The following is a 25657-nucleotide window of genomic DNA, read 5'->3' as shown; positions in this document are numbered from 1 at the left end:
TCAGCTTGTTCTGACCCTGTCTTCTCTGGAGCAGAGTTCCAGGACACAGGTGGGCCACTCTGCCCACTCCAGCTTAACGTGGGTAACAGGAATCCTGATAGTGCTTCCCTGCAGCGCAGCTGGTGCTCTGCCCGCCTCTCTAACCTCTGCCCTGAGAGTCTCCTGCTTCTGTGGACACTCAGCTTCCACTGGCTTGGCCTCTTCTGCATGTTACTGGCTCAGCCCACTCTATGAACGAGAATATCAAAAGCAGGCATGGATGCACAAACACAAAAGGCCACGGAGAAAAGCGTTTTACTACACCTAATCCTGGGACACCCAGGAAGGCGCACACAGGGGAGTGTCTCCCAGTGAGCTGATCAGCCTGCTTATGCAGCCAGAAAAGGGGGTGTTTGTACCAGTCACGGCCGATCTTTCCGTGAAAATTGCGTTTACAGCCATCTTGGCGTTTCTTCTTCTTGGCCTCAAACTCACAGAGATGTGCCTCCTGGGTGCTGGGATTTAAGTCGTGGGTCACCATTGCTCAGCTGCATTTTTGTATTTTTGTTTTTGTTGTTTACTTAAATAGGAAAATAAGCGTTACATTTGTCAAATGGTGATAGGTTTAATGCGGTTGGGTAGGGTGAGTTTGTTTTGAGAGAGGGAGAGGCTTCAATTTTAGAAAAAGATGTTCAGGATACGGGATCCTTGAGAGGGCGTGTGTAAAATGGGAATACGGTGTCTGTTTCTCAGGGTTAGGGTTAGGGTTAGGGTTAGGGGGGACTACGGTGGCGATTTAAAACGAAAATGCATGGGTTTGTAAAGCAAAGCCTTCCACAAGGAAGGTTGCCGCGAGCGCTTGCCACAGCGGAACGTTCTGGGCGGAACGCTGGTCCCCGCGGAAGGTGGCCGGGGTGGAGTTTTAAGCCCGGACCATTTGGCATTGGCAGAACCGCGTCCGGTCCCCTGCCCCTCCTCCGCCAGCCGCGTCTAGTTTCCACGGCAACCACGCGAGCGGAGCGGGACGTCCGCGGAAAGGGTGCGTTTAAGGGCGGGGCTTGAGGCGGAAGCGGCGTCCGCACCGTCCGTGCGGTGCAGGCTCGGGAGATGCTGCGTGCGGGATGGCTGCGCCTGTGCGCTGCGCTCGGCAGCCTCCTGCTGGGGCGGGCCGAGGCCCCGAGCCCCGGGACGCCGCCGGAGCGGAGCCGCCCCTACGCGGTGCTGCGTGGGCAGAACCTGGGTGAGCGGGGCGGGGCGCGCGCTAGCAGCCAGACCGGGGCGCGGGGGGCGGGAGCTGCCTGGCCCCGCGGTCCTCGCGAAGCAGGTCTTCTTGCCGTCAGCTCCCAGCTTCAACCTTGGGAGCCAGCGCCGGCTCCGTGTGTGTGCTGGCCGCACCTGCTGGAAGCTGGAGGCCTGAGTTCCTGCGCTGCGGCCTCGCTCTGTGTACCCAGGCTAGGCGGCAGGGCTCACCCAGCACCCCTCTTCCTTTTAAATAGGCCCGTTCTCAGTGATGGCGTTTCCTGCATGCCAGCTGTTGTGCCCAGCGCTGTTTACATGTATTCTTTCTGGGCCTCGGTGTAAGCTGTGAGAAACGTAGGGCTTTCAACTCTCTTTTACAGAAAAGGAAAATGAAGCCCAGAGCTCAGGGATATTCCGGTAGGAAGTGGTCAATGCCAATACTTGAATCTGGGATTTGTTGGGGGCTTGAAACAACTCTGGGGGAAATATCTGTTACGTACACCTAAATACAAACGGGAGTGCGTGACCTCGAAAGGAGCCCCGGTGTTTAGCTGGGCAACCCTCAGAGTGAATCTGTCCTGCTTCAGCCGTCCCTTCTCTCCTCATTAGTACATCTGCGTCTCTGTGAAGTGCGCGGCCGCGTGGTATCGTTTCTGAATTGTCTTTCAATCTGCTTGGCTTCTCCCGTGGCTTGACCACTAACTTTGTATCTGTCTAACGTCCCACTAAGTTCTCACGGGTCTCCAGCCTAATCCTTGAGAGCTGGTTTTGTCAGCCTGGATACTCCTGACACCTTAGACAAACAAAAACAAAAGGGTTTGTTTGTTTGTTTGTTTGAAAGCAGGGTTGTGAAGTTATTGCTGCTTTGGCGATGAGGTCCTTGTCCGGGTTCAGCTAGCACCAGACTGGCTTGTTTGGCATGTCTTAAAGTTTTAAAGATGAAGTAGGGCTCCCTGATCCTGTCATCTCCCATAAGGAGGAGATGCTTCTTCTCGGAACAGAGCTAGAGGATCTGTTTTCCCAGCTAATTAGATCAGTCTTTGCCTGCAGCCTTCCAAAGGCCTTTCTTTATACTTAGTACCTGACGTCCCGTGTTGGCCCCGCATACGTGTGCACAGGGTATATACTTGTCCACCCACATGCCTGCGCCACACGCATACACAACCCTTTGCCAGCTGCTTCTCAGCATGGTTCCCATGATGCTTTTCTGCTCGCTGGGCTCGTTCTGGCCTCAAGGCCCTTGCTTTGCTGACCCCTGGGACTGCCCTAGCCTGCCCACCCCGCCCGCTGTTGCCCACCCTCTCATACTGTATTGCGGTTCCTCCCGGGACGCACACTCACTTACCTTCCCGTATCTGTGGGGTGACTGGAGTAAGTGCCTGTCTATGGCTGGTTCCTGGTACCCAGTGCAGTAAACACCGTCGGTGCAGTAGCAGTTGGAAACACACTGACTTTTAGTGGAGCCGCCTCGAGGTAACCTGTTTTCCTTTTGCAGTGTTGATGGGAACCATTTTTAGCATCCTGCTGGTGACCGTCATCCTTATGGCATTTTGTGTCTACAAGCCCGTTCGTCGTCGGTGATAGCCACATAGGAACGTCCTGCAAGTTTCTGGGACAGGATAAGTTGTGTTGCGTGGAGACATGAAATCAGTGTTTCTGGGAAGTGACCTTTGATCCGAGCGGGTGGAAAATGCTACAGGGTTTAGAAAAGTGTCTGGCAGTGGCTGTTTCCCCAACATCAGTCATTGCTCCTGAGTCGGTGGCGTAGTGTTTGTTTTTGTTTGGCTGTACTGGTTAAAAGTGAAGCCTGAAGCTCCAAGGTTCCCTGTGAAGACTCGTCCACTGCAAGGTGTCCAGAAGAGCCACCAAGAGGAATAATCACTAATAATCACTAATGCTTGAAGTTGTAAGAAGACAGCGTAGCGAGCGGCCAACCATTCTGTCACAGTGCGTCAGTCACACACGGGGGCAGCAGGAGGGCTCAGCAGGTGAAGCCTGGCTTTGATTCTTGAAACTCACCTGCTAGGAGGGGAGAACCGACTCCATGGGTTGTTCTCTGACCTCCACACAGGAATGTAAGTAAAAAGAAAAGCAAACACCACATTTTCGCTCTACTGAATTGCCCCCTACAATACCCTGGCCCCAAAGCCGGTGCTGATTGTGGGGTGCTTGCCCATCATTCCTTGCTGCATTGGCGCTGAGCCACAGTTGCATCCTAGGTCTGTAGTCGTGTGCCCCCTCAGCCGGGGAGGCTCTGGGTTGGACTGGACTTGTCTGTCAGAGGAACAGCTCCACCTGAGTCAGACACATCGATGTCCCTCTCGGCCGTGGCCTCCCAGATGGGAACCTTTTCTCCCTGGTATAGAAGGCTGGATCATGTGCAGCCTGCTGTGTTGACAAGACTCTGAGCTTTCATGTGCTGCTGCTGAACCAGATTTTCCCTGTTGATACTTCCACTGTTAGAGAGTGGTTATTTATTTTAAAGCTGCTAGAATTAATTTTGTTATAAAGTTGTAATGCGTGTATTTCCCCCTCTGCATAGCACTGTCCTTGTTTTGTTTAACAACCTGCACTGATGTGAATTAACTGATAAGAAGCACTGTAACTGTTGGGGTCTCATCTGCAACCTGGTAACACTGAGCCATTAAAATGTCAATTAAAGAGGAATCCAGTCCGCTGTTTTATTCCTCATTATCTTCCCAAGTGCTTAGTGCAGGGTGTGCTGTCTGGATGGTTCACTTGGTTTGTTGCTTTTGTAGAGAACCCAGGCTTGGTTCCCAGCACCCACATGGTGACCTCCACCTACCTGGAACTCTAGTTCAGAGGGTCTGATGCCTTCTGACCACTCGTGGGCACCAAGTACACATCTGGTGCTCAGACCTCCACAAAGGCAAACACTCATGTACACAAAATCCTTTAAGAAAAATTGAATGGGGGGGGGGGGGAGAGGGAGGAATGGGAGGATACAAGGGATGGGATAAACATTGAGATGTAACAAGAATAAATTAATTTAAAAAAAAAGAAAAATTGAATATAAAAAGGAAGAAAGAAAATGTCAACATAAGGTTGTGTGTGTGTGTGTGTGTGTGTGTCTGGCCTGTGCAGTGGGATTTAAGCACGTTACATGGAGTAGTAAGGCTTAAGTCACAGATGCTCAGGCCGGCAGGGTGGGGGGTGGAGAGCAGGCCTGTGTTTCTGTTCTCAGCACAGCAGTGCCAGCACCCTGAAGTCGCAGTGACAGGGCATGCTGAAATGTAGGAGACATTGTCACAGGCCGCCCTTCCAAGAGGTTCCAAGTCATCTGGAGAGATGACTCAGCTGTTAAGAGCATGCACTGCTCTTCCAGAGGGCCCGAGTTTGATTCCAGCACCTACATGAGGCATGCCACACCCACCTGTAACTCCAGCTCTAGGGGCCCCTGCCTGAGGGCGGCACACTCATGTGCACACGCTTCCTCCTCAGACACTCCCGTGATAAAAAGTAAATTAAAAAAAAACAGAAATTGCCAGGCCTGGTGGTAGTGCACACCTTTAATCCCAGCACTCCAAGGCAGAAGTGGGTGCCTCTGAGGAGCTCCTGGCCAGCCAGGGCTACAGATGGACCCTTTTTCAATGCAAGGAGTGAAGGTCATCAGACTCAGCCAAGCTGTCCCCCGATATTACCTGTGTAGCAGCTGAACAGGTGACAGACCAAACACAGGTGCTGTTTGCAAACACCTTTTTCCTTTTCTTTCTTTAATTTTTTTTTTTTTTTTCCCCAGAGACGGTTTCTCCATGTATCCTTGGCTGTCCTGGAACAGGCTCTGTAGACCAGGCTGGCCTTGAACTCTGGGATCTGCCTCCCAAGTGCTGGGATTACAGGTGAAACACATGTCTCTTTACATTGAATTTGTCTCCTGGTGCTGCTTGGGGTCTGGCGCAGTAAGCAGTCACATGGTTTCTACCTGGACTAAAGTCGGTTTTGTTTTTGTTTTTTTTAAAGACAGGGTTTCTCTGAGTAGCTTTGGCTGTCCTGGACTCACTTTGTAAACCAGGCTGACCTCAAACTCACAGCGATCCACCTGCCTCTGCCTCCCTGAATGCTGGGATTAAAGGTGTGTGCCACCACGCCCGGCTTGGACTTCGGTCTTAAACCCACAGCTATTTCTACACTGGTATAGGCAGCACTTGGGCCTCCATCACTCACTGGCCGCCGGTCAGGAGCAGCCTGAGCCCAAGCTGCTGCTAACACGTTCCTGTCGTTACTCAGGCCAGCTTTCCCCTCACACTTCTTCATGCCGTGTGACAAGACTGGAACAGGCTGGGCACAGCAGTGCTTCCGGGCAGAACGCCCCAGTGTCAGCTAACTCATTAAGTAATCCATGGCACACCCATGAACCTTCAAAGGGGATGCGCACAATGTTCTTGTGGCTCAAGTACTGCTCACCCCCAAGGGAGCTGCTCTTCTCGGATCCCGAGAGCACCAAGCCCCACTTCTAGAATCCTGACATCATTACTCAGCCACCGCCTGTTTTAAGGCCCAGACTTTCACCAGAATGCCTTGAAAATAGCCACCACCACCCCACCCCAACCCCAGCACTGTGCCGTTGAGGAGTGAGTCTGTTCGATCCATCAGCAGTGTGGGTGTTGGTCTGCCTTTTCTTCTAGAGGGTACCCCACTTCCAGGAGGCACTCGGAGAGGATCCAAGTGGCCCAGAACTGGATGAAGTGCTGACCGTGCCCTGGGCAGGAGGCCTGGGGTGGTGGTGCCAGGCACCGTGAGCAGGAAGTCACTGGAAGACACACTGCAGACGAGGCAGGGCTCAGGCGGGCAGAACTGTGAGCACCCTCTAAGGAAGTGTATTTATTTGCGATTTAAGAAAGAACACATGGGAAAAGCTCAACACGTAGATGCAGTGCTTTTTAAGTCCCTTTTCACGTGACTTCCTGGGGACCCAGTCCGACTTGAGGAACACAGAGCAATGGGCGCAGACACGGGAGCCGCCTGGGATCCCCTTAGTGAGTCAGTGCGGACAGACCGCAGTCATTCTCGCCAGTGTTTGCTCCTGGCAAACAATGTGAACAGACCACCAAGCCGAGTAGGAAACAAATGTGATGCCCACATTTGTGATGTGATGACTTATGTGCAGGAAAGAGTTTTGGTCGGACCATGACAGAAAAAGGCAGGTGGCTATGAGGAATTAAGATCACAATTCTTAGCTGGGCGTGGTGGCCCACGCCTTTAATCCCAGCACTCAGGCAGAGGCAGGCTGGTCTACAATGGGAGTCCAGGACAGCCAGGGCTGTTACACATAGAAACCCTGTCTCCAAAACACAAAAACAAAGTCACAATTCTTTATGTCTAAGAACATTTTACTGGCAACACTGTTATCAAACAGACATTCCTGGGAACGGTGGATTGGTTCTCTTCCAATTCCCAAAGGAAGCCTAACAGGAAACAGACAGAGGAAGGTGCTGTTCGCTACGTGATCAGCACAACCTGTGGGGTGAATGCCTGCACAGATGAGAGGTGCAAGGGGCCCTTGGCTGCACTCCCCAGGGTCAGTCCGTTATGCAGTAGGTATTTACAGGGGGGGGGGGATTAGACAAAATAGTTAACTACTAAAGGTATCCAAAGAAGGCCTGAGAAAGTGGTTAAAATGTATAACCTTGTATTGCTACTGATGGGAGTAGTCAGCTTTATATCTTTTAAAAATAATAAAAAGATTCTGTTAAAAAATATATTTATCCAGAAAGATGTTGATTTGAACTCTAAAAAGCAACGTGGAGTCCTCACTTTTCCCTTTTGGATGAAGAGCCTCCAGTCCGTGTTAGCGCCTTTCTGGTTTCAAGTGTGTCCTGTCCTCTCTAAGGCCATACAGCCGGCTCTCCAGGCTGGGTATCCTTCGAGGGAGCAGGGACGTGGTGCTAGGCTCTCCGCTGTTCCCGCGGGCTGGCCAGCTTGCCTGCTCTGAGAACCAGCCATGGATTCCCCTAGCTGCTCCTCCAAGGACAGGATTAGCTGCCTTCGGTTCCGCCTGGAGGGAGCTGCCCTTACGGATTCAAATCAGGTCCTCGGTGCGTAGAGTGAGGCAGCTTAAAACTATTAGTAATTTTTAAGGCTAAGGCGACATCCGTGGTCATCTGTATAGTTTGATGCAAATAGTTAGCTATAATCTAAAATAGATCCTGTACATATCCTCTTAGCTGGGGCGAAAGGCCTGGAGGAAGGTGGGGACGGGAGGAGTAATGGCAATACTGTGGGGACCCCACAGGAAGGGGAGATGAGGGGGTCAGCACACCCCGTCTCTTTGGTGAAAAGGAAGGAGGGGCTCAAGCTCTTGCCCACTCTACCAAGGCTGCAGCTCTCCCGTGGAAAAGCACCCTGACGGCAGTGATGCTCGCGATCACTTGTGGCTATGATGCATCTACTAGCCTGCAGGGCTTGGCGTTTCTGTCTAAAGCTGGTAGTAAAAATGTGACCTGCAAGCCAGGACAGCTAATGGAAGGTGACGATGCTCCCCTCCCCTCAGCGTGGAGATGGGGAGTCCCTGGTCCTGCACCTCTACATAAGGAAAGAGCAGCTGCCGTCTGCGGCAGTGCAGGCCCTTTGCCCTCGGGTCTCACCGACGCAGCACTCTGTGCGGCCCAGAGCCTCTGCTTTGTGCAGCGCTGGACAGCACTGTCTATTTCTCTGTGAGTGACAGCTGTAAGACTTGCTGGAGTTCAGCCTCTTCCTCCTGGAGCCTCAGCTCCTGTTCCGCCAGCTCTTTGGCAGACAGCTCCATGGCCAGCTGCAGGTCAGTATCGAAACAGCTCGGCTCACTGAGGGCACCGGGGCATGGACCTTCCAAGTTGGTCAGGAGGCTCTCCTGGATAGCCCTAGGGCAGAGGATGGGAGAGAGTCGTTCCTGTCCTGGGGACGGTGGCAGCAGCTCCTTCTTATGGAGGCTGAGAGCACACTGTCCCCAACACTCCCGATACATGATGCTGCCTACCCTGCGGAGGCGGAGGTTCTGTGCCTGTGACCAGGCCATGAACAGACCTTCGTCTGTTTGAAAGCAAACTGAGGTTTTGACCTGTAGCGCTCACGCATGCCTAACATACAGGCAAAGGCTGAACGACTGAGGTTTCCATTAAAGGGGTTTCCAGCTGTTTCCGTAGCTCTTCCCCACCATCTTCAACACGATGCAGATCCTTGCCCAGACAGGTCTGCACTCACACATTCTCAGAAGATGAGCCAGTCAGAAAACATTTACCCAAAGCATTGCTACAAGCAGCCCTAACCTGGGAGCCCAGCACACAGTGCCCTCATCAGGTCAGAGCTGGGTTAATGACTGACCACAAGAGAAGCAGCCAGAGAGCCCCTTAGAACTTCTACTCAGTCTAGCCACACAGATGGCCACGCATCAAGTTCCCCAGGACAACCCAGGTTTGACAAAAGCACGCCATTACCTCTCATACTGGGCCTCATAGCTGTGTGTATGGCCGATCCCTCCATTTGACGCTGGTTCAGAAAGTTCCTGACAAAAACACCCGTAGAAGAAACAGTCACCAAAAAGACAGGGAAATGAAATGTAGTGTGAGAACAAAATACGCAGTGTTCACAGTTTGTCACTGACAGTGCTGTGTGGCACAGGGCATCAGGGCCACCAACTCCTCAGACCCTACACAGTTCCAGTCTAGCATGAACCACTAACCTAGGACAGCATTCAAGCAACTGAGGCAAGCCATGCTTTAGGGACAAACTGAGACACTCTGTGGCCTCCGGTGCCCTGGACACTGGCTACTGCCCGTGTCACAACTTAAGAGTTGTCAAGGTTTTTATAGCTATTAGGAAAGCAAAGCTAAGCTCATTTGCACAGGGAGAGGAAGGGCTGAGAGCTGTGTCCAGGGGCTGGATCTTCTACAAAGAGCTTCCCAGAAGCAGCAATCCAGCTGCCAAAAGACTAAATAACCCTATCCGCCACCCCCCAGCCCCCACCCCCAAAAAAGAGAGAGCTGGAGAGGTGGCTCAGAGCACTGGCTGCCTTCCCAGGACCCAGGTTCAGTACCCAGCACCCACACGGCAGCTCACAACCATCTAGAACTCTAGCTCCAGGGCTTCCAACACCACTCGGGCCTCCGCAGGCACCAGGCACAGGTCGTGGGGTAGTGAAGACGGCAAGGGGCCCGACAGTGCAGGGACACTGTGCTCACACCTCACGGGTTCTAGTTTCACCCAAGAATTCCCAGCATGCTCTGCAAATCCCTACTGGATGGACAGTGGGAGAAAAGAAACCCTGAGGCAACAAAGGGACAGCAAAAACCCAGGACACTGTTCCCAGGACACCTTTCCATCCCAGGCCACAGGAGACCAAAGGGAGAGAAGGAATAAAAACAGTGCCGACAGTCAGTCGGTGCCGTTTTCTTTGTCCGCATGGTAAAGCCAGGAGCAGTGGACAGCAGAGCCCACACACTGGACATTCAAGCAGCCGGGGTCTGGAGAGGCAAGCACGCACCCTCCATGTTCTTTCTTAGTTCTGATTTTGCTTGAGATGCCGAAAGCATTAAGGAGACTCCTCAAGCGCATTCCACCGCGACTGTTGTCTTGGGAGCTGGGATGAAAGCCCACATGGCTACTTCACAAGCGCAGCACTTCAGTGCTAGAAGGCTACGAAGCTACACCATGGCTACAGGGGTGACCTCCGCTAAGGAGTCTGTCTGAAGACTCCTTATGAACGATGCCAGCTGGGTGATGTAATGGCTCTCCCAGGCAGCCAGCTCTGAAATGACCCGCATGAACACTGGACATACAAGTCTTCTGAACATACATGAACACTGAACATACATGAACATACATGAACACTGGACATACATGAACATACATGAACACGGGACATACAAGTCTTTGCCCTCCGCTGACAACCCTCCCGGCCCCGCCCACCAGGCCCCACCTGCCCGGCCCCGCCCACCGGGCCCCGCCCACCTGGCTGCGGCTGGACTCCAGCAGGCTCTGCTGGATGGCAAACTGCATTATTTCATAGTCTTCATCTTGCAGGTGCACGCTTCTGCCATTGTTCTGAACATGGTAAGATTCCGGGATTTCAAACACAGACTGATCAACCTCGAAGTGTGTGACCTCGGAAGCTGAAACACATTCGTTATAGTCAATTCAGATGATTCTTTTGAGTTTTGGTTTTTTTCTTGTTTTTTGAAAGAGTGTCCATTTAACTCAATCTGGCCTAAAACTCAAAACGTATCCCAGGCTGACGCTAAGGAACACATAATCCTCTTGCCTCAGACTACTGTGTGCCTTCCGTGTGTGTGTGTGTGTGTGTGTGTGTGTGTGTGTGTGTGTGTGTGTTGGGGTGGGAGCGGAGGTTGTCTCCTTGACTGTCTTTTCCCCCCTGACATGGGGAATCTTACTGTATTATTGCTCACACTGATCTCAAACTCAAGGACTCAGCAGACCCTCACGCCTCAGCCTACACATGTGGTGACCACGGGTGGAGTCACTGCACTCAGCTCGAGAACACTTCAAATTAAAAAGCGCTGTGGCGCACGCCTATAATCCCAGCACTCAGGAGGCAGAGGCAGGCGGATCGCTGTAAGTTCGAGGCCAGCCTGGACTGCAAAGTGAGTTGAGGCCAGCCAAGGTCACACAGAGAAACCCTGCCTCAGGAAAAAAAAAAAAAGAGTGAAGCCAGTAAAACCCAAGGGCTGAGGGTGCAGTGAGCTGTGCAGAGCTCGCCTAGCAAGTAAAGCTCTTGGCTCAGCCCCAGTCTACAAATAAATAAGATCAAATAATGAAATGTAAAAAAAAAAGAAACCAAAGATGAAAGTACTAACAATCAATCTGCTATTGAAGGAAGACTTTCTATGATGGTAAAATTCAGCAGAGTCCCATTTTTCTTTGTTCTTTGATTTTTCTTGGTGAAAACTAGCATGTAAGTACAACGCAGGAACCACAGTGGCCGTAAAGTAGGAAGATTATTCTCACTAACGGGGCCAACTGAGCGGCCTGAAAACGCGGTCGGAACATAGCCTTCTTCCCCTGGTGTTCAGTTCTTGTCACTTTTAAGGTCTGCACCTGCCCCAGCCTGGGTCCCTCCCGTTAGGTCTGCACCTGCACCGGCCTGGGTCCCTCCCGTTAGGTCTGCACCTGCACCGGCCTGGGTCCCTCCCGTTAGGTCCGCACCTGCACCGGCCTGGGTCCCTCCCGTTAGGTCCGCACCTGCACCGGCCTGGGTCCCTCCCATTAGGTCTGCACCTGCCCCGGCCTGGGTCCCTCCCGTTAGGTCCGTACCTGCACTGGCCTGGGTCCCTCCCGTTAGGTCCGTACCTGCACTGGCCTGGGTCCCTCCCGTTAGGTCCGTACCTGCATTGGCCTGGGTCCCTTCCGCACTTGGACTCTCTTCAGCAGTGCTACAACCGTTGACATTTCCAAACGTGATCCGTGCGTTTAAAACATGGAACAAGGGGATTTCTGAAATGAGACGTTCATTAGTAGGTCTCACTGAGAACACTGGTCCTTTACTAACACTCTGCAGAGCATGGTTGGTCAGCACCAGGTTCAGTTATCACAGCAGCACCCCACACCCACGCACCCCACGACTGAGGCAGACACAAGTGAAGGAAGTGATCAAGACAGGAGTCAGATGCCATGAACATCAACCATCCAAAATCCACAACAGCGTTGTCTATACTAGTCCAGCACCAGAACCGTGTCTGCATTCCAGGATCTCAGTGTCAAACGCCTTCATTCAGTAACTGTCTAGGATGACAGGTGGTCTAAAGTGGGTTAGGGGAGGGCTGGGCTATGAGCATGATCACACACACACACACACACACACGCACGCACGCACGCACGCACACACGCACACACGCACGCACACACACGCACACACGCACACGCACACACGCACACGCACACGCACACACGCGGAATTATCAGAGTATTAACAAAATATTAAAAAGTAATCCAAAAAGCTCAAAATAAAATTATCCAATTTGGCCAGGTGGTGGTGGCACACACCTTTAATCCCAGCACTCGGGAGGCAGAGGCAGGCGGATCGCTGTGAGTTCGAGGCCAGCCTGGTCTACAAAGTGAGTCCAGGACAGCCATGGCTACACAGAGAAACCCTGTCTTGAAAAATAGAAAACAAACAAGTCCAATGTGAAGTTTTGCTTACACTGAAGATACTACATTAAAACGAGAATTCATATTCTTTGCTTGTGGGGGGTGGAGGAGACTTGCTCTGTTTCTTGAGCAAGGGCCTCATAATGCAGCTCTGCTCTGTCTGGAACTCACTATGTAGACCAGGCTGACAGAACTACTGGCTGGAGATCTTTTTGATATCAAAAGGAATCAAACATCACGCCAAGTCTTCAAATCCAGTGAAGCCAGAGGGCAATTCTGGCCATCCCGTGTACTAACTTCTTGTTTTTGGGGACAGGTCTCTATGCAGCCCTGGCTAGCCTCGAATCCACAGAGTTTGCCTGCCTGTCTCTAAGTGCTGGGATTACAAGCGTGCGCCACCACACCTGCCGCTAATTTCTCCTTAATTGGCTCCATTTTCCTGACGCGGGCCGGGCACCCTCACAGACAGAACCTGCATGACCGTACCTATCTTGACAGGGAACCCAGGAGGGAAGTCCAATTTGATGAAATCCCTCAATCTTGCAAAGTGAGCGCTGGTCCTCGCCATGAGGTCAATGATCGGAATCACCTGCTGCACGAGCGAGAGCGGGAACTCCTCACACATCCACAGCGTCGCTTTAAACCTGCAGGGGTGACAGGGTGAGGGCTGCAGCGCCTCTCCTGGGGGGGAGGGGCAGGGCACTATTAGCTGGCTAGACACACCACCCTCCACAAAGAACCCCATGCCTCCTCAGGTCCCCTGAAATCTGACAGCGGAGGGGAAAAGCCTGCACTGCGGCCTAAGGGACTGCATTCCATCTGATAGCTTTATTGGCAATAAACACACACACACACACACACACACACACACACACACACACACACACACGCTTTTCTATCTCTATTCTGTACTACAAAGGCAAAGCAAGAGCCATTTACTGCTGGTTTCTGTCAGGGTAAGAACTGCAGCATTTCTTTACCGAAAAGGGACAAGGCGTGACCAGTGACACTGCCGCCACACCTCACTTACTTCTGTGTTCTAATCGTCAGCTCTTTTGGCCTTCCAATGTCCCTGTCTTTCAGATCGAAGTCTTCATCAAAGTACTCATCAGGTGTGATGGCCGTGGGGTTGTTTACGGTGGCACACTCCGTTGTGAGGTCCTGCTGAGCCACAACCCAGGAGCGTCAGGACTGCCCGACTTTAAAGTGCAGTCCTACTATGGGTTTCACTGAAAGTTAGGCTACTGCTTGGAGCAAGCAGGTCTAACAGTCTGTGCCTCCCCTCGTCTTTCTGTCCTGGTACCGAAGACAGAGTGAGCGCGGGATTTGGAGACTTCTGACCCTTGGTCACGTTTATTGTACCAAGCACGTGGTTAGTTGGGGGTTAAGAAGATGCTTGTGAGGGGCCCTGCTGTATGACGGCAGCCTGTCTGTCTTTGTTTGTTTTTTGTTTTGTTTTTCGAGACAGGGTTTCTCTGTGTAGCCTTGGCTGTCCTGGACTCCCTTTGTAGACCAGGCTGGCCTCCCTCGAACTCACAACGATCCACTTGCCTCTGCCTCCCGAGGGCTGGGATTAAAAGCGTGCGCCACCACCGACCCGCTACGCCAGCCTGTCTTAAGCGCCACACTCAGAGACGGTCCTTGTTCATCATCCACAAGAGAGAGCCTGACTCTAGGACCTACCCTTCCTCCAAAGTCTTGATTTTTCAAACTCATTCATCTAATTCTCCCCCAAAAGAGTATCAGTAGTCCATCTCGGAAGCTCTGTCAGCCTCTCCCAGTTGAGTGACCCACTCAGACCCCGGTAGCTGCCATCACACACAGGCGAGGCCAACCTTTTCATTATCTTCCACTGACCACCCCGTCATCAACTCACCCCTTGAGCACCAAAATGATGTTCCACAGTTCCCAGCAGGGACTCCAGTGGGTTCCGGTCCTCTAGAGGAGGGAAGGTGAACAGAATCAATCCCCTCACAGCTGCTCCCAGCCCGGCCCCAGCTACCTACAGGACATGCCATTTGTAGACAGGAGATAAAACCACCCAGGAAGCTGAGAGGAGCTTTAACCTGGAGGGACCTGCCAAGGAATGCAAGCACCGTCAGCAAGAAGCCCAGTTGCATGCGGTGAGCACAGATCAAGGAGGAAAAGGAAAAAAACCAAAGACAAGAACTCAAGCAGACAGCTGCAGCACCTGGCTCAGGAGCAAGCGAGCGGCTCGGGATTGCCTTCCCACCTTGGTCACTCACTGCCCACCCACCCACTGGGAGCCACGGTAACTGGCAACCAGCCAGAACTGCCTGCACTTCTAAATGTTTGCATGCGGCAACTCCTCAAGTTCTCTCAGTGACTGTTAGAATGGCCCAGCACCACCTCTGATTTACTACACAGGAAAATGAGGCCTACAGCATGGGCAACTTCACAAGGCCACAGAGCTAGCAAACCCAGGATAGAGTAACTACATATCCACAGTGATTCGGCCCAAAGCCCAAGTTCCATGAAAATCTCATCCCTGCACTAGAGGTAAAGTCACTCTTACGGCAGAGCTAACACTCTCCAGTGTCTTCGCCCTCACACTGCAGCTGCTGTTGTTGCAAACCCCAACAATTACTGTAATAACTGAACTAAGCCTTCATGAATAGTTTTAATTACAACTAAAACCAACCATAAATAAGTCAAACTAAGGAAATTCTTACAAAGAAAAGTTAAGATTTGCATCTCCAAACACATTTACCCTAAACTAAACAGCGCTGTCTATACCAGCGGTTCTCAACTTGTGGGTCATGACCCTTTTGGGTGTCAAGTGACTCTTTCACAGGGCTTGCCTAAGACCTCAGAAAACACATATTTACATTATGACTCATAGAATAGCCAATTGCAGTCATGAAGGAAACAAGGAAAAGAAGGGGAGGGGGGGGCACCACAACGGGAGGACCCGGGAAGAAAGGGGCAAAGGGGGAAGGAGAGGGAGAACCACGGGCTACATGATCAACCAACCAACCAACCAACACCAACACCAATCAACCAACCAACACCAACCAATCAACCAACCAACACCAACCAACCAATACCAACCAACCAATCAACCAACCAACACCAACCAATCAACCAACCAACACCAACCAACCAACCAACCAACACCAACCAACACCAACCAATCAACCAACCAACCAATACCAACCAACACCAACCAACCAACCAATACCAACCAACCAATCAACCAACCAACACCAACCAACCAACCAATCAACACCAACCAATACCAACCAACCAACCAACCAACCAACACCAACCAATCAACCAACCAACACCAACCAACCAACCAACACCAACCAATCAACCAACCAACACCAACCAACCAACCAACCAACACCAACCAACACCAACCAACCAACCAATACCAACCAACCAACCAACACCAACCAACCAACCAACCAACCAACCAATCAGCAGGGGAAAGGGCTGGTGGTTGCACTCACCTTTATATCTCTTCTTTTCCTCCTCAGTCAGGTGCTCTGTGCGAATTTTGGTTATCACACTCACATTGTTCACTGTGTAAACCTTGAGAGACGTGTATAAAAGACAACAGTGACACAGGGAACCAAAAGCCAACAAGCAGAGCAAGACCAAGAATGCTGAAGCAAAATCAAGCAAATCTAGGAAAATAAGGGTGAGAACTGGTCAACAGCCCCCAGGCCCCTCCATAGCGTCAGCTCCTGCCTGGGGATGCACGCAGCAGGTGTCTGGCTTCTTCCTGCTCGCCCTTCTCACAGCTAAAGGGGCTTAGCAGGTGTCCTGCTGGGATGTTCTTGCACCCAAGCCTGACTCCTGGGATGGGTGATGCTCCGCTAACCACTAACCCCTAACAGTGCTAGCTTAGAGGGACCCAGGTTCTCTTGACCAGGGAGATCAGAGAAAACCTTCTTACTGACAAAAGAAAAAAGAGGGAGCACTGTGCTACGAGAGGGAACACTACACTGAGGGGAGTACTTTGAGGTCAGGGCTGCCTGAGGGGTCTGGATTGGTTGGGTGCTGACAGCTGCAGAAAACACTGAATCACAGCAGCTGTTTCTAAATGCATCTTGAAAGCATGATGGGTTTCTTTTTTCCCTCACTCAGAGGCCAGCAAAGGACCCTACAGCTCCCAGCTCCCTCTGTCCTTGCTGTACACTGAGGAAAGGCCTGCAAACAGCTTGCCAACTGATAAAATACCAGATGACAGACAGGCAGGGCAGCCCATCATTATAGCAGTGTGTCTGGGCACGTAAGTGGCAGGAATGGTTCTTTAAAAACTGAGGCTGAGAGTCAGCTAAAGAAACAAACTAAACTTTAATAGAGTCAAAGAAGCTGCTTACTACATGATGTCTTCTTAATAGAGATAAATTTAATGGAAAAAAAATAGAATCAAAAGAATGAGTCCCTCATTTCTCAGCAGCCATTGCTCTTTAGGAAAGCTATGGACCTGCTCAGGGCATGCGATCCCACTTTCTGAAAAATCAATAAGACAAACCATCAAGTAGGAGACCCATTAGCACGTGTTCCCCGGGGACCTTCCTTCTGACTCAGGCCCGGAAACAAACAGACTCCTCATTCGCATAGAAGAAGCTAAAGAGCTATATGAAATCTTAGTTTAAGAGTTTCCTTTTACCTTTGCTTCGTAACCATTAACAACTTCTGCTTTATCTGTCCTCCAGCCCCAGAATCCGGATTTAGTTCTGATAAAAGTGAACACCACAAATTTCCACATGTACAGCATACCATTCAGACCTCCCCCGGCTGCCCTCACAGCCCCCCACTGACGTTAGGGAAGGACACTGGGAAATGATAGTCCCATTGTCCACAGAAGGATGCTACAGCGGCAGATGGCTTAGACATCCCCACCCCCTCCCACAGTTATCAATCAATTTGCATCACTCCAAGCAAAGGAAGCTTCCTCTTGGCTTCTTTATAGGAACTGCCAGCACAGGGGACAAAGGTCATGGGATTTGTTGGGCAGCTGTCCTAGAGAAGTGAGTGAAGATGATCGGTGCCCAAGATCTTGCTACAAGGAGGTACCTAGAACACAGCACTTATCTGGGTCATCTACCGCAGGCAGGGGCAGCGGGGCCTCCACCTACCACAGGCAGGGGCACCGAGCCTCCACCTACCACAGGCAGGGGCACCGAGCCTCCACCTACCGCAGGCGGGGGCAGCGGGGCCTCCACCTACCACAGGCAGGGGCACCGAGCCTCCACCTACCGCAGGCGGGGGCAGCGGGGCCTCCACCTACCGCAGGCAGGAGCACCGAGCCTCCACCTACCGCAGACAGGGGCACCGAGCCTCCACCTACCGCAGGCAGGGGCACTGAGCCTCCACCTACCACAGGCAGGGGCACCGGAGCCTCCACCACCATCCAGGAACTCTCAGTACAATGAAGCATGGAGCTCCCACCTGGTGGAGAAAGGCAGGTGGAGAAGGAGCCATTCTAGTGTTGAGAGGCTAGGAAAGGCCTTAAAACTTCAAATAACCGGAGAATCACATGTTTATCAGGTCAGGTACAGCAGAAGGCAAAGAGATGAAAAGTGGCTTTTTGGCCCAGCCACTGATTCCAGTATATGGGTGATTTCTGAGGTATCCCGGGGTGCAATCACCTGTGAGCCAGACTTGTGAGGGAGAGTTACAGCCTCCCACCAGGCCTGGGTGTGGCTGATTTTCAGAGCAGGCTGCCCTGGGAAGTGGATCCCTCAGTGAAGAACCCATCCAGTCCCACTCTGTCTGAGATATTACATCCTAGCCTTGCCTGGCACTGTGTGGGGCTGTCAACAGTCTACCCTTTACTCTGTCTGCCCTGAGTGCAGTAGACGCCACATAGGTAGCTCAGAGCAAGGTGGCAGCTTAGCCAAGTCACAGCTTTTTTTTTTAAGGATTTATTTATTATTATGTATACAGTGCTCTGCCTACATATACACTCGAAGACCAGAATCTCATTAAATGGTTGTGAGTCACCATGTGGTTGCTAGGAATTGAACTCAGGACCTCTGGACTGAGTCATCTTTCCAACCCCCAAAGCACAGCTTTAAAAGTTTATGTTTCTGTTTTCCTTTCTCATGGAATTTGGTACATCACATCAGGGGACACAGTGAGTTTACATGTGTGTTTTAACCCATCATAAAAGGAAGACGTACTTGGCTGTGGTGGAGCACACTTTTAATCCCAGCACTTGGGAGGCAGAGGCAGGTAGATCTCGAACTCACAACAATCTACCAGCCTCTGCCTCCCAAGTGCTGGGATTAAGGCGTGTGCCACAACGCCCGATTGTTTTTTGTTTTCAATCAGGGTTTCTCATTGAGTTTGAGACCAGCTTGGTTGACAAAGTGAGTCCAGGACAGCCAAGGGTACACAGAGAAACCATGTATCGAGAAAAAAAAAAAGGAAGACGCATGGGTGTTAATTTTCCTCTGAGGTGGTTTCATTTTGTGTCACATAACCCACCCAGCAGGAGACAGAGCACTAGAGGGCTATGGCAGACGCTGGCTACTCTAGCTTACACTGCTCAAACAACAGTGGCTGGGGACCACGCCCAACAAACTAGCAGGTCACAGCCCTTGCTGCTACCTGGAAGTAAAAACCAAGACACTGCTTTTAATTAACCAGCTCATTCAAGGCCTACTGTCCCCTGCTGCCTCGGTGCTAGGTGGACCTGCCACATTGCTCAACTGTCCCCACCTGCTCTCACAGCCCTGCCTTCTCGTCACACCTGCACCAGCACATCAGAGGCCACTGTGAATCATTATTACACAATTTAAAGGCAGCTCTCAAGTGGCAGGATTTTCTTCTGCTATGGCACAGCGTTCAGGAAAAGAATAAAATCCAAAGTATAACCAGTTACATACCACCTGCCAAAACTCATCAGGGAGGGTAGTGATTTGTAAGCATCAACTTCCTAGTGCAGACACAGGGAAGGGACAATAGTAACGGCTGCAACGCGGCAAAGAGCCGCAGAGGGCCTCAGTTGGATGTCACTCCCACGTCTGCATCAGCAAACCTCAGGAGTGGCCACATCTGTTTATTGCTAAGCACTCTTGCTTCAGTGCACTGTCAGCTTCAGGAAAGCCAGCTTGAGCTGTCTGGAAACCCTGTGATCGCACCGACACTCACTGTGCCTTCATCCTCGGTGCCCCGGAACACATTCTAATTTCCCATCTGCACTCAGTGGACCCAAGCCAGGAGGAATTGCCACATGCCCCGGATAAGCTCTACTTCACCACAAACAATGGACCTAGCAACTCCCATGACCACCATGGAGTGAGGACCACAGGGTCCCGGATCCCAGGAGCACCACTCTGAAGCCCACGTGTTGTTTTCCTTCCGGCTAAGGAAACAAAAACCGGAGAGTCAGGCCACTTGCCCACGGCCACCGTTACTCATCCTGCTCTCATCCCTGCCGTGGGCTGTGGCAGGGACAGTGGCCTCCTCTAGTCTGGAGCCTCTGAGGGGGGCTCCTTGCCTGTAGAGGCAGATGCGGAAACCGAGAGACTCTAGCTGAGATCCTGCACATGACCCCACAGTCGGTTCCTAAATCTCAGTGTCCCCAGCCAGGAGGTCAGCAGGAGGGCTTCCTGCTTCAAGAGCAGTTCCTACTTCCAGAGCAGAAGTGGCCCCCAGGCTGACACAGGCTGCATGGCGTAGCCTCTGTCACAAAGGTCTACATTCCTCACTTTATTTAAATGAAAAGAAAAGGGCATTGTGTTTTAGACTTGACTAAAGAGACATCACTAGGTTTTTTTCACCAATTTTATATTGGTGAACTGGAAGGGAGCCATTTTAAAGAGCTCAGTCAGCATATCATGGCGAGAAAAGAATGCCTGGGTCCATGGGCAGCGTCCAGTCAGCTTGGGTGATGCTGACTCACAGGCAGCCACAAGGGATGCTGCAGACTCCTGGGTTCACTGTGCTCCGCAGCAGAGATGTGTGAGCTTCTATTTCCTCCATGCTCAAAGCACTTCCTCCCCCACCCCCAGCGTGCCCCACAGGTAGTTGGGATAGACGGGGGGGGGGGGGGGGGGGGGGGGGGGGGGGGGGGGGGGGGGGGGGGGGGGGGGGGGTGTCTCATGCGGACTAAACACAGCACAGAGCTCTGGAGTCCTCTGCGACCTGGAAAGAACTGAGCTGCCTTCACTCTCCTTCTACACTATTGGGCCCCGCAGGGGGTTACAATACATTACAGAATCACACTCCATCGAGGGAGTTACGGTACATTATAGTAAGTATAAATTTGACCACCTAGGGTCTGTACAATTCTGGTCAATTCTAGCTTCAAGAGTCTCAAAGTTCCACATTGGGGATGAAGGAGCGTTATGCATCCAAAACTACCAAAGCGAAAACAAGATCCAGGGACCCCATGAGAGAGGGCCCACAGAAGCATACAAAGACAAGACTTAGGCACCATGCCACAAAGAGGACGCCCACAGGACATCAGTTATGATTCAGATTTGATTAGCATCAGCATTATGCCGTACTAGGAGTTAGAGAGGCCCGGCAAACACGCTGTCAATGAAGGCCGCCCCCAGGCTAGGTGCAAAGTGCAGTCTAGTCCGTACCTTTCAAAGGCGACATTTTTAGTGTCAAGGTTGGTGTTGATGACGGGGCTGGTGAGCCGCCTCTGAACCTCCCTGCTCTTCGGCTTCATCAGGTCCAGGGTGAGGCGCTCCATTTCTTGGGAAAGGTCAAAGTGCTCGGTGGTGACAACTCGGTCGTCGTGGTTGACTTCCATCAGCTCTGCCCAGTTGTCTGTCAACAAGAGTGCTAGTGTGAGCAAGTGTGAGCAAGTGTGAGGAGGCGCCGCAGGGAGGCTGCAGTCAGCAAGGCTGCCTTGCACACTCCTCGCTCGGCTGGATAGCCTACAGAGCATGGGGTTGCCTTTCTCTTTTTCCTTTTTTTTTTTTTTTTTCTGAGGTGCTGAAGGGTTGAATCCAGAGCCCAGGAAGCACTCCAGCACTGAGCACGTTGTCTCCAAGGCTACTGATCACTGACAGGACTTGCTCAGAGCTTGTCTGGCCAGCTCTTTACAGCTCATTGGAGACCCCAGAGCATCTTCCCAAATTGGAGATTTTAAAATTAACTTTCCTTCTTTAGTAGGAACACATTTCACCTATGACCTTTACAAACTCTACAGAAGTAATGTAATGACCAGGTCTGACGTCACTGGTGGGCCAGATTACACCAGGCCTTCACCAGCAGGAGCATGCCTGTTTCTGAGAGGAATACAGGATGACACAGATGGAGGCGCGGGAAAGTGAATTAGCTCACATGTGACAGCCAACCGGGGTTAGCAATGAATGAATTGAGCAAGGGAACTTGCCAGTCACCATAAGAGGCAGGAAGAGCTGAAAAACTAAGTGCAACAACCACGAAGATCTCAAACAGATGAAACGTAAAATACAAGTACACTGTGATGGTTAAAATGTCCTGTGCAGCTGGCCATGGGGATGCAGGGGCCAGCCTGGTCTACAAGGAGAGTCCCAGGCCAGCCAGGGCAACACGGTGAAACCACACCTCAGCAACAACAGCAACCAAGCGCCTGGCGTTCAGCTCCTGCAGGGATTACTACAGGGGAATCACTCACCTCCACCCTTAAATATGAAACTTCGTCTCCCTCTGATCCAGCTCATGTTTTCAAACCCCAGCAAGGTGACGTCCACGCGCAGCTTGGCACCACTCTTCCAAATGCGGCAGACATCGTTTGGGCATATTCTGGAAACCAGGGGCACTGCAGGAGAGACGGGCGTTACTGAGAACATCACAGGGCTCAGCAGAGCGCGTGGGCCGGGGACTCATGTTCTCACATTAGTAAATGGGGCAGCGTGGTAAAATAAAGTCAGGACTGGTTAAACACAACCGGACTTCTCCCTCCATGCTTGTCATGGAACTCATCCTGACAAACAGATGGCCCCTGGGCAGGGTGGCGCAGGCCTACACCCTGAGCACTCCAGAGGCCAAGGAAGGAGGTCCATGGTGAGGCCAACCTAGGCCTAATAGCAAATCTGAGGCCAGCCACGACAGCCTAGTAAGACCATTTTAAACCAAGCAGGTGTTTTAAGTGGCTGGAGTTTATCCCAGTGGTAGCTCACTTGTATGCACTTGGTTCAATCCTGGTACCACAGACACAAACAATGGATAACTAGGAAGGCTAGAGGTGCACATCAGTGCTTCAGGAGATGCTTAGCATGTATCAGGCCTGGGGCTCAACTGCCAACATTAAAATGTAATTAAAAATGAAGAAGAATGAGCCTTTTATTGCAACACATCAGAGAAAACAGTGAACAAATTTCCCATCGGTCTTCTTGGGCCTGCACTGACTGGCCAGGGCTCAGAAGTGTGGCCCTTCTTACTCACACGTCTGCTGCAGCTATGGCCACAGCTCCTACACTACAACCTCCATTCAAAATGCACTTTTTATCAAAACTGGAAACTGGAGTGAAATGAAAAAGCTATAAAAATGAAGTGTTAGTTCACTGATCTACAAGAAGGAAAAAGCAGATACCTATGAAAATATGTATCATCAACCACCTTGCAGAATATTCTGGGGGGACATACAAGCATTCTTGTAGAAAATTAGAATTAAAGAGAGAGAGAGAGAGACAGAGAGAGAGAGAGAGAGAGAACAATTCCACTAGTTGTCTCATTTCCCCTAGGATAACAAGTTTGAAAGAATCAAGCTAAGCAACATAAGAAAAGTAACAAGCTGTAGTAAGTCATTAAAATGACTACATTACAAGTGGGCATTTAAGACTGATAAGATGGCTGGGCAAACAGGCGGAGTGGTACCTGCCTAGTCCCAGGTACTTGGGGAGCTAAGGCAAGAAGTCACTTCAGCCCAGGAATCCAGAGGCCACAATGAGCCCCCACTTCTTAAAGAAGCTGCAAGCGTTGGCACACACCTGTAATCCAGCACAGAGGCTGGGGGCAGGCTGACTGGCAAGAGTGTGACCACTGTGAGCTACACAAAGTAGAGAGCCAGGCAGGGCTATACCAACCCAACCCCACTCACCCCTAAAAGTAATAAAAAGCAATCACACTAACAAAGTAGGTGTCAGGGATACCCAATGCAAGTAGGAGACAAAAGTGTCTGTGTGCTATATTTATACACGTTCAGGGCCAAAGTCCAACACTAAAAAAAAAAAAAGGTTAGGAGACTAAATGGGGATGCAGGCCATCAACCACATTTGGATTTAAAACACGCGCGCGCGCACACACACACACACACACACACACACACACACACGGGCTGGAGAGATGGCTCAGAGGTTAAGAGCACTGCCTGCTCTTCCTGAGTTCAATTCCCAGCAACTACATGGTGGCTCACAACCATCTATAATGAGATCTGGTGCCCTCTGCTGGTGTGCAGGCACGCATTCAGGCAGAATACTCTATAAATAATAAACAAATATTTAAAAAAAATAAGTAAATAAAACACACCCACAAACTCTCAAACACGGACACACAGAGACACACACACACAGCTTTTACAAAGGAAAATAAACCTATGAGGCGGGTATGTAAGTTTGGGAACAAGTAAACGGCAAGCCTCCAGCCACTCACCCCAGCTGGTGAACTCCCACTTCATCTGCACATAGAAATCCGGGGCCTGGAGGGCAGACAAAGGTTTGTAACGGGTGAGCATGGTGCTCTCAGTGAAACAAGCATAGCAGGCTTCGTGTGGCTTCTTAAACAGTTAAGGGGGAGGAGAAAATGCAATGAAAGTATGAATACACTAAAACAAATATTTTATATTTGATTCGTTACTTTGCCCTGATGAATACACTTCTAGACAGCCAAGTTAGCGGAGGAGCCCGCTAGACTGTTCCGTGGGCAAAGGGTTAGCAGCCAGGCCTGATGACCCAGGTGTGCTCGTTGGGACACACATGGTGGAAAGAGAGAACCAACCCCCACAAGGTGTCCTCTGACGCCCACATAAATGCTGTGGTATACATGCACCACTGCACTCCAAAAAAACAAATGTCACTTTAAAAAAGAAAAGAAAAAAGTTACCAGACAAGTGACTGGGTTGGAAATGGAACCTTATGGGGTGGTCAGGCTCCTGGCATTAACAGTTAAAGCTGCCATGTGATGTGGGTAACAGCCTGTCCAAAGTGCAGAGAAGGAATCGGGGCTCCTCTTCTGTGGGGAACTTGACTGTAAAGGCTTAGTGTGCTAGCAAGTGCTTCCTGTTTATTGGCCAGCTCTAAGTACGAAGACAGGAGGCTCGGCATCACTTCCCGGAGAGCGGATCTTCCCTCAGCTTAAGAGTGTCGTAGGTTCCTTTTAGAATTTGGCTTTTAAAATTCCATGCCATTGCAACATCCTTGTTTAGGATTTTTTTCTCTCTCTTTTTTCCCTCTGATTAATTTCTTACAGAAGGCTCTTCAAGAGCTAATTAACAAAGCCAAATGACCATCCAAAAGATGAGATGTGCCGGCACGCCTTTAATCCCAACACTCGGGAGACAAAGGTATCCTTGAGTTTGAGGCCAGCCTGGTCTACAGAGTGAGTTCCAGGACATCTGGGGCTACACAGTGAGACTCTTGGGGGGGGAAGGGGGGAGGGAGGCAGACACACGGACGGACAGACGGACAGACAGACAGACAGACAGAGACAGAGATGGACAGACAGACAGACAGAGAGGTCATAGATAGACTTGTCTCCTTACTCTCCCATTACCCACAAAGCTTCCCAGTGGTTTCTGTCCCTGAGTTAGGCAGAGGGAAATCTCCCCTGAGGGAAACCAACCTGGGGCAAAGACAACCTCCAAGTGACAGCTGGTAAGGAAGGATGCTAACATACGGTCTAAGGAGACAGCGCCCAAACATGCCACCATCAACAAGAGCTTCTGCTGCCAAAAAAGAGTGGTTTGTGGATTTGTCTATACTGTGATGCATCACTACAAATCACTACAAATCAATGCAGTCCACTTCTAAGGATCAATGTAGTTTGGTTTGTTTTTGTTTTTTTTAAATCCTTTACATTGAATCTTAATTCTTCCTTGTCAAACAGACAGTTGAAGGCTGGTGATGTCGCTCAGTGGGTACACAGTTGCCTAGCACGCCGGAAGCCCGGATTCCAAGCCGGCAGTGCATGGGGCAGGTGTGGTGACTCGCCTGTGACCCCAGCCTTGGGAGGTAGAGGCAGGAGGGCATCCTGGCTGACCAGCCTGAACTAGATGGATGCTGCCTCAGGGGAAAACCCCACAAATGACTTTCTCCCGCTTATAGTAACTCAGGTGAGAAAGCAGCAGAGCTCCAGGACCCCTGCAGACCTGTAAACAGACATCTGTTTCTAAAACAGCACAGGTAACTGCTTCACA

The 25657-nt window shown here is 51.1% G+C and overlaps 2 protein-coding genes across 2 annotated transcripts in view; one reads left to right on the top strand and one right to left on the bottom strand.

Annotated features, from left to right (window-relative positions):
* The first annotated feature begins 1086 nt into the window (after window positions 1–1086).
* C19H12orf76 (chromosome 19 C12orf76 homolog) lies at window positions 1087–3088 on the top strand. The gene is made up of 2 exons (XM_051162159.1): window positions 1087–1219; window positions 2714–3088. Exons 1-2 carry the CDS (start codon window positions 1087–1089, stop codon window positions 2797–2799), a joined length of 219 nt encoding a protein of 72 aa, XP_051018116.1. The 3' UTR covers window positions 2800–3088.
* A 4266-nt stretch (window positions 3089–7354) lies between these two features.
* Window positions 7355–25657, bottom strand: part of Ankrd13a (ankyrin repeat domain 13A) — a 31390-nt gene continuing 13087 nt past the window's right edge. Inside the window, exons 4-15 of the mRNA XM_051161721.1 lie at window positions 23896–23941; window positions 21920–22063; window positions 20895–21084; window positions 16964–17030; window positions 15795–15876; window positions 14195–14256; window positions 13349–13479; window positions 12805–12962; window positions 11557–11664; window positions 10165–10325; window positions 8652–8719; window positions 7355–8078 (exon numbers count right to left, since the gene is read on the bottom strand). Coding sequence (XP_051017678.1) covers window positions 7883–8078; window positions 8652–8719; window positions 10165–10325; window positions 11557–11664; window positions 12805–12962; window positions 13349–13479; window positions 14195–14256; window positions 15795–15876; window positions 16964–17030; window positions 20895–21084; window positions 21920–22063; window positions 23896–23941 — 1413 coding nt within the window. The 3' untranslated portion in view covers window positions 7355–7882. The remainder of the gene's footprint in view (window positions 8079–8651; window positions 8720–10164; window positions 10326–11556; window positions 11665–12804; window positions 12963–13348; window positions 13480–14194; window positions 14257–15794; window positions 15877–16963; window positions 17031–20894; window positions 21085–21919; window positions 22064–23895; window positions 23942–25657) is intronic.

The sequence above is a fragment of the Acomys russatus genome, chromosome 19 (assembly GCF_903995435.1).
Source record: "Acomys russatus chromosome 19, mAcoRus1.1, whole genome shotgun sequence".
Classification (NCBI taxonomy): Eukaryota; Metazoa; Chordata; class Mammalia; order Rodentia; family Muridae; genus Acomys; species Acomys russatus.
Note: the sequence above shows the minus strand (reverse complement) of the source record. Positions and strands in the feature narration are given on the sequence as shown.

Coding starts and splice junctions, on each gene's coding strand:
- C19H12orf76 (XM_051162159.1), top strand. CDS start 1,087: ATGCTGCGTGCGGGATGGCTGCGCCTGTGCGCTGCGCTCGGCAGCCTC. Junction 1,220..2,713: donor GCTGCGTGGGCAGAACCTGG/GTGAGCGGGGCG, acceptor TTCCTTTTGCAG/TGTTGATGGGAACCATTTTT.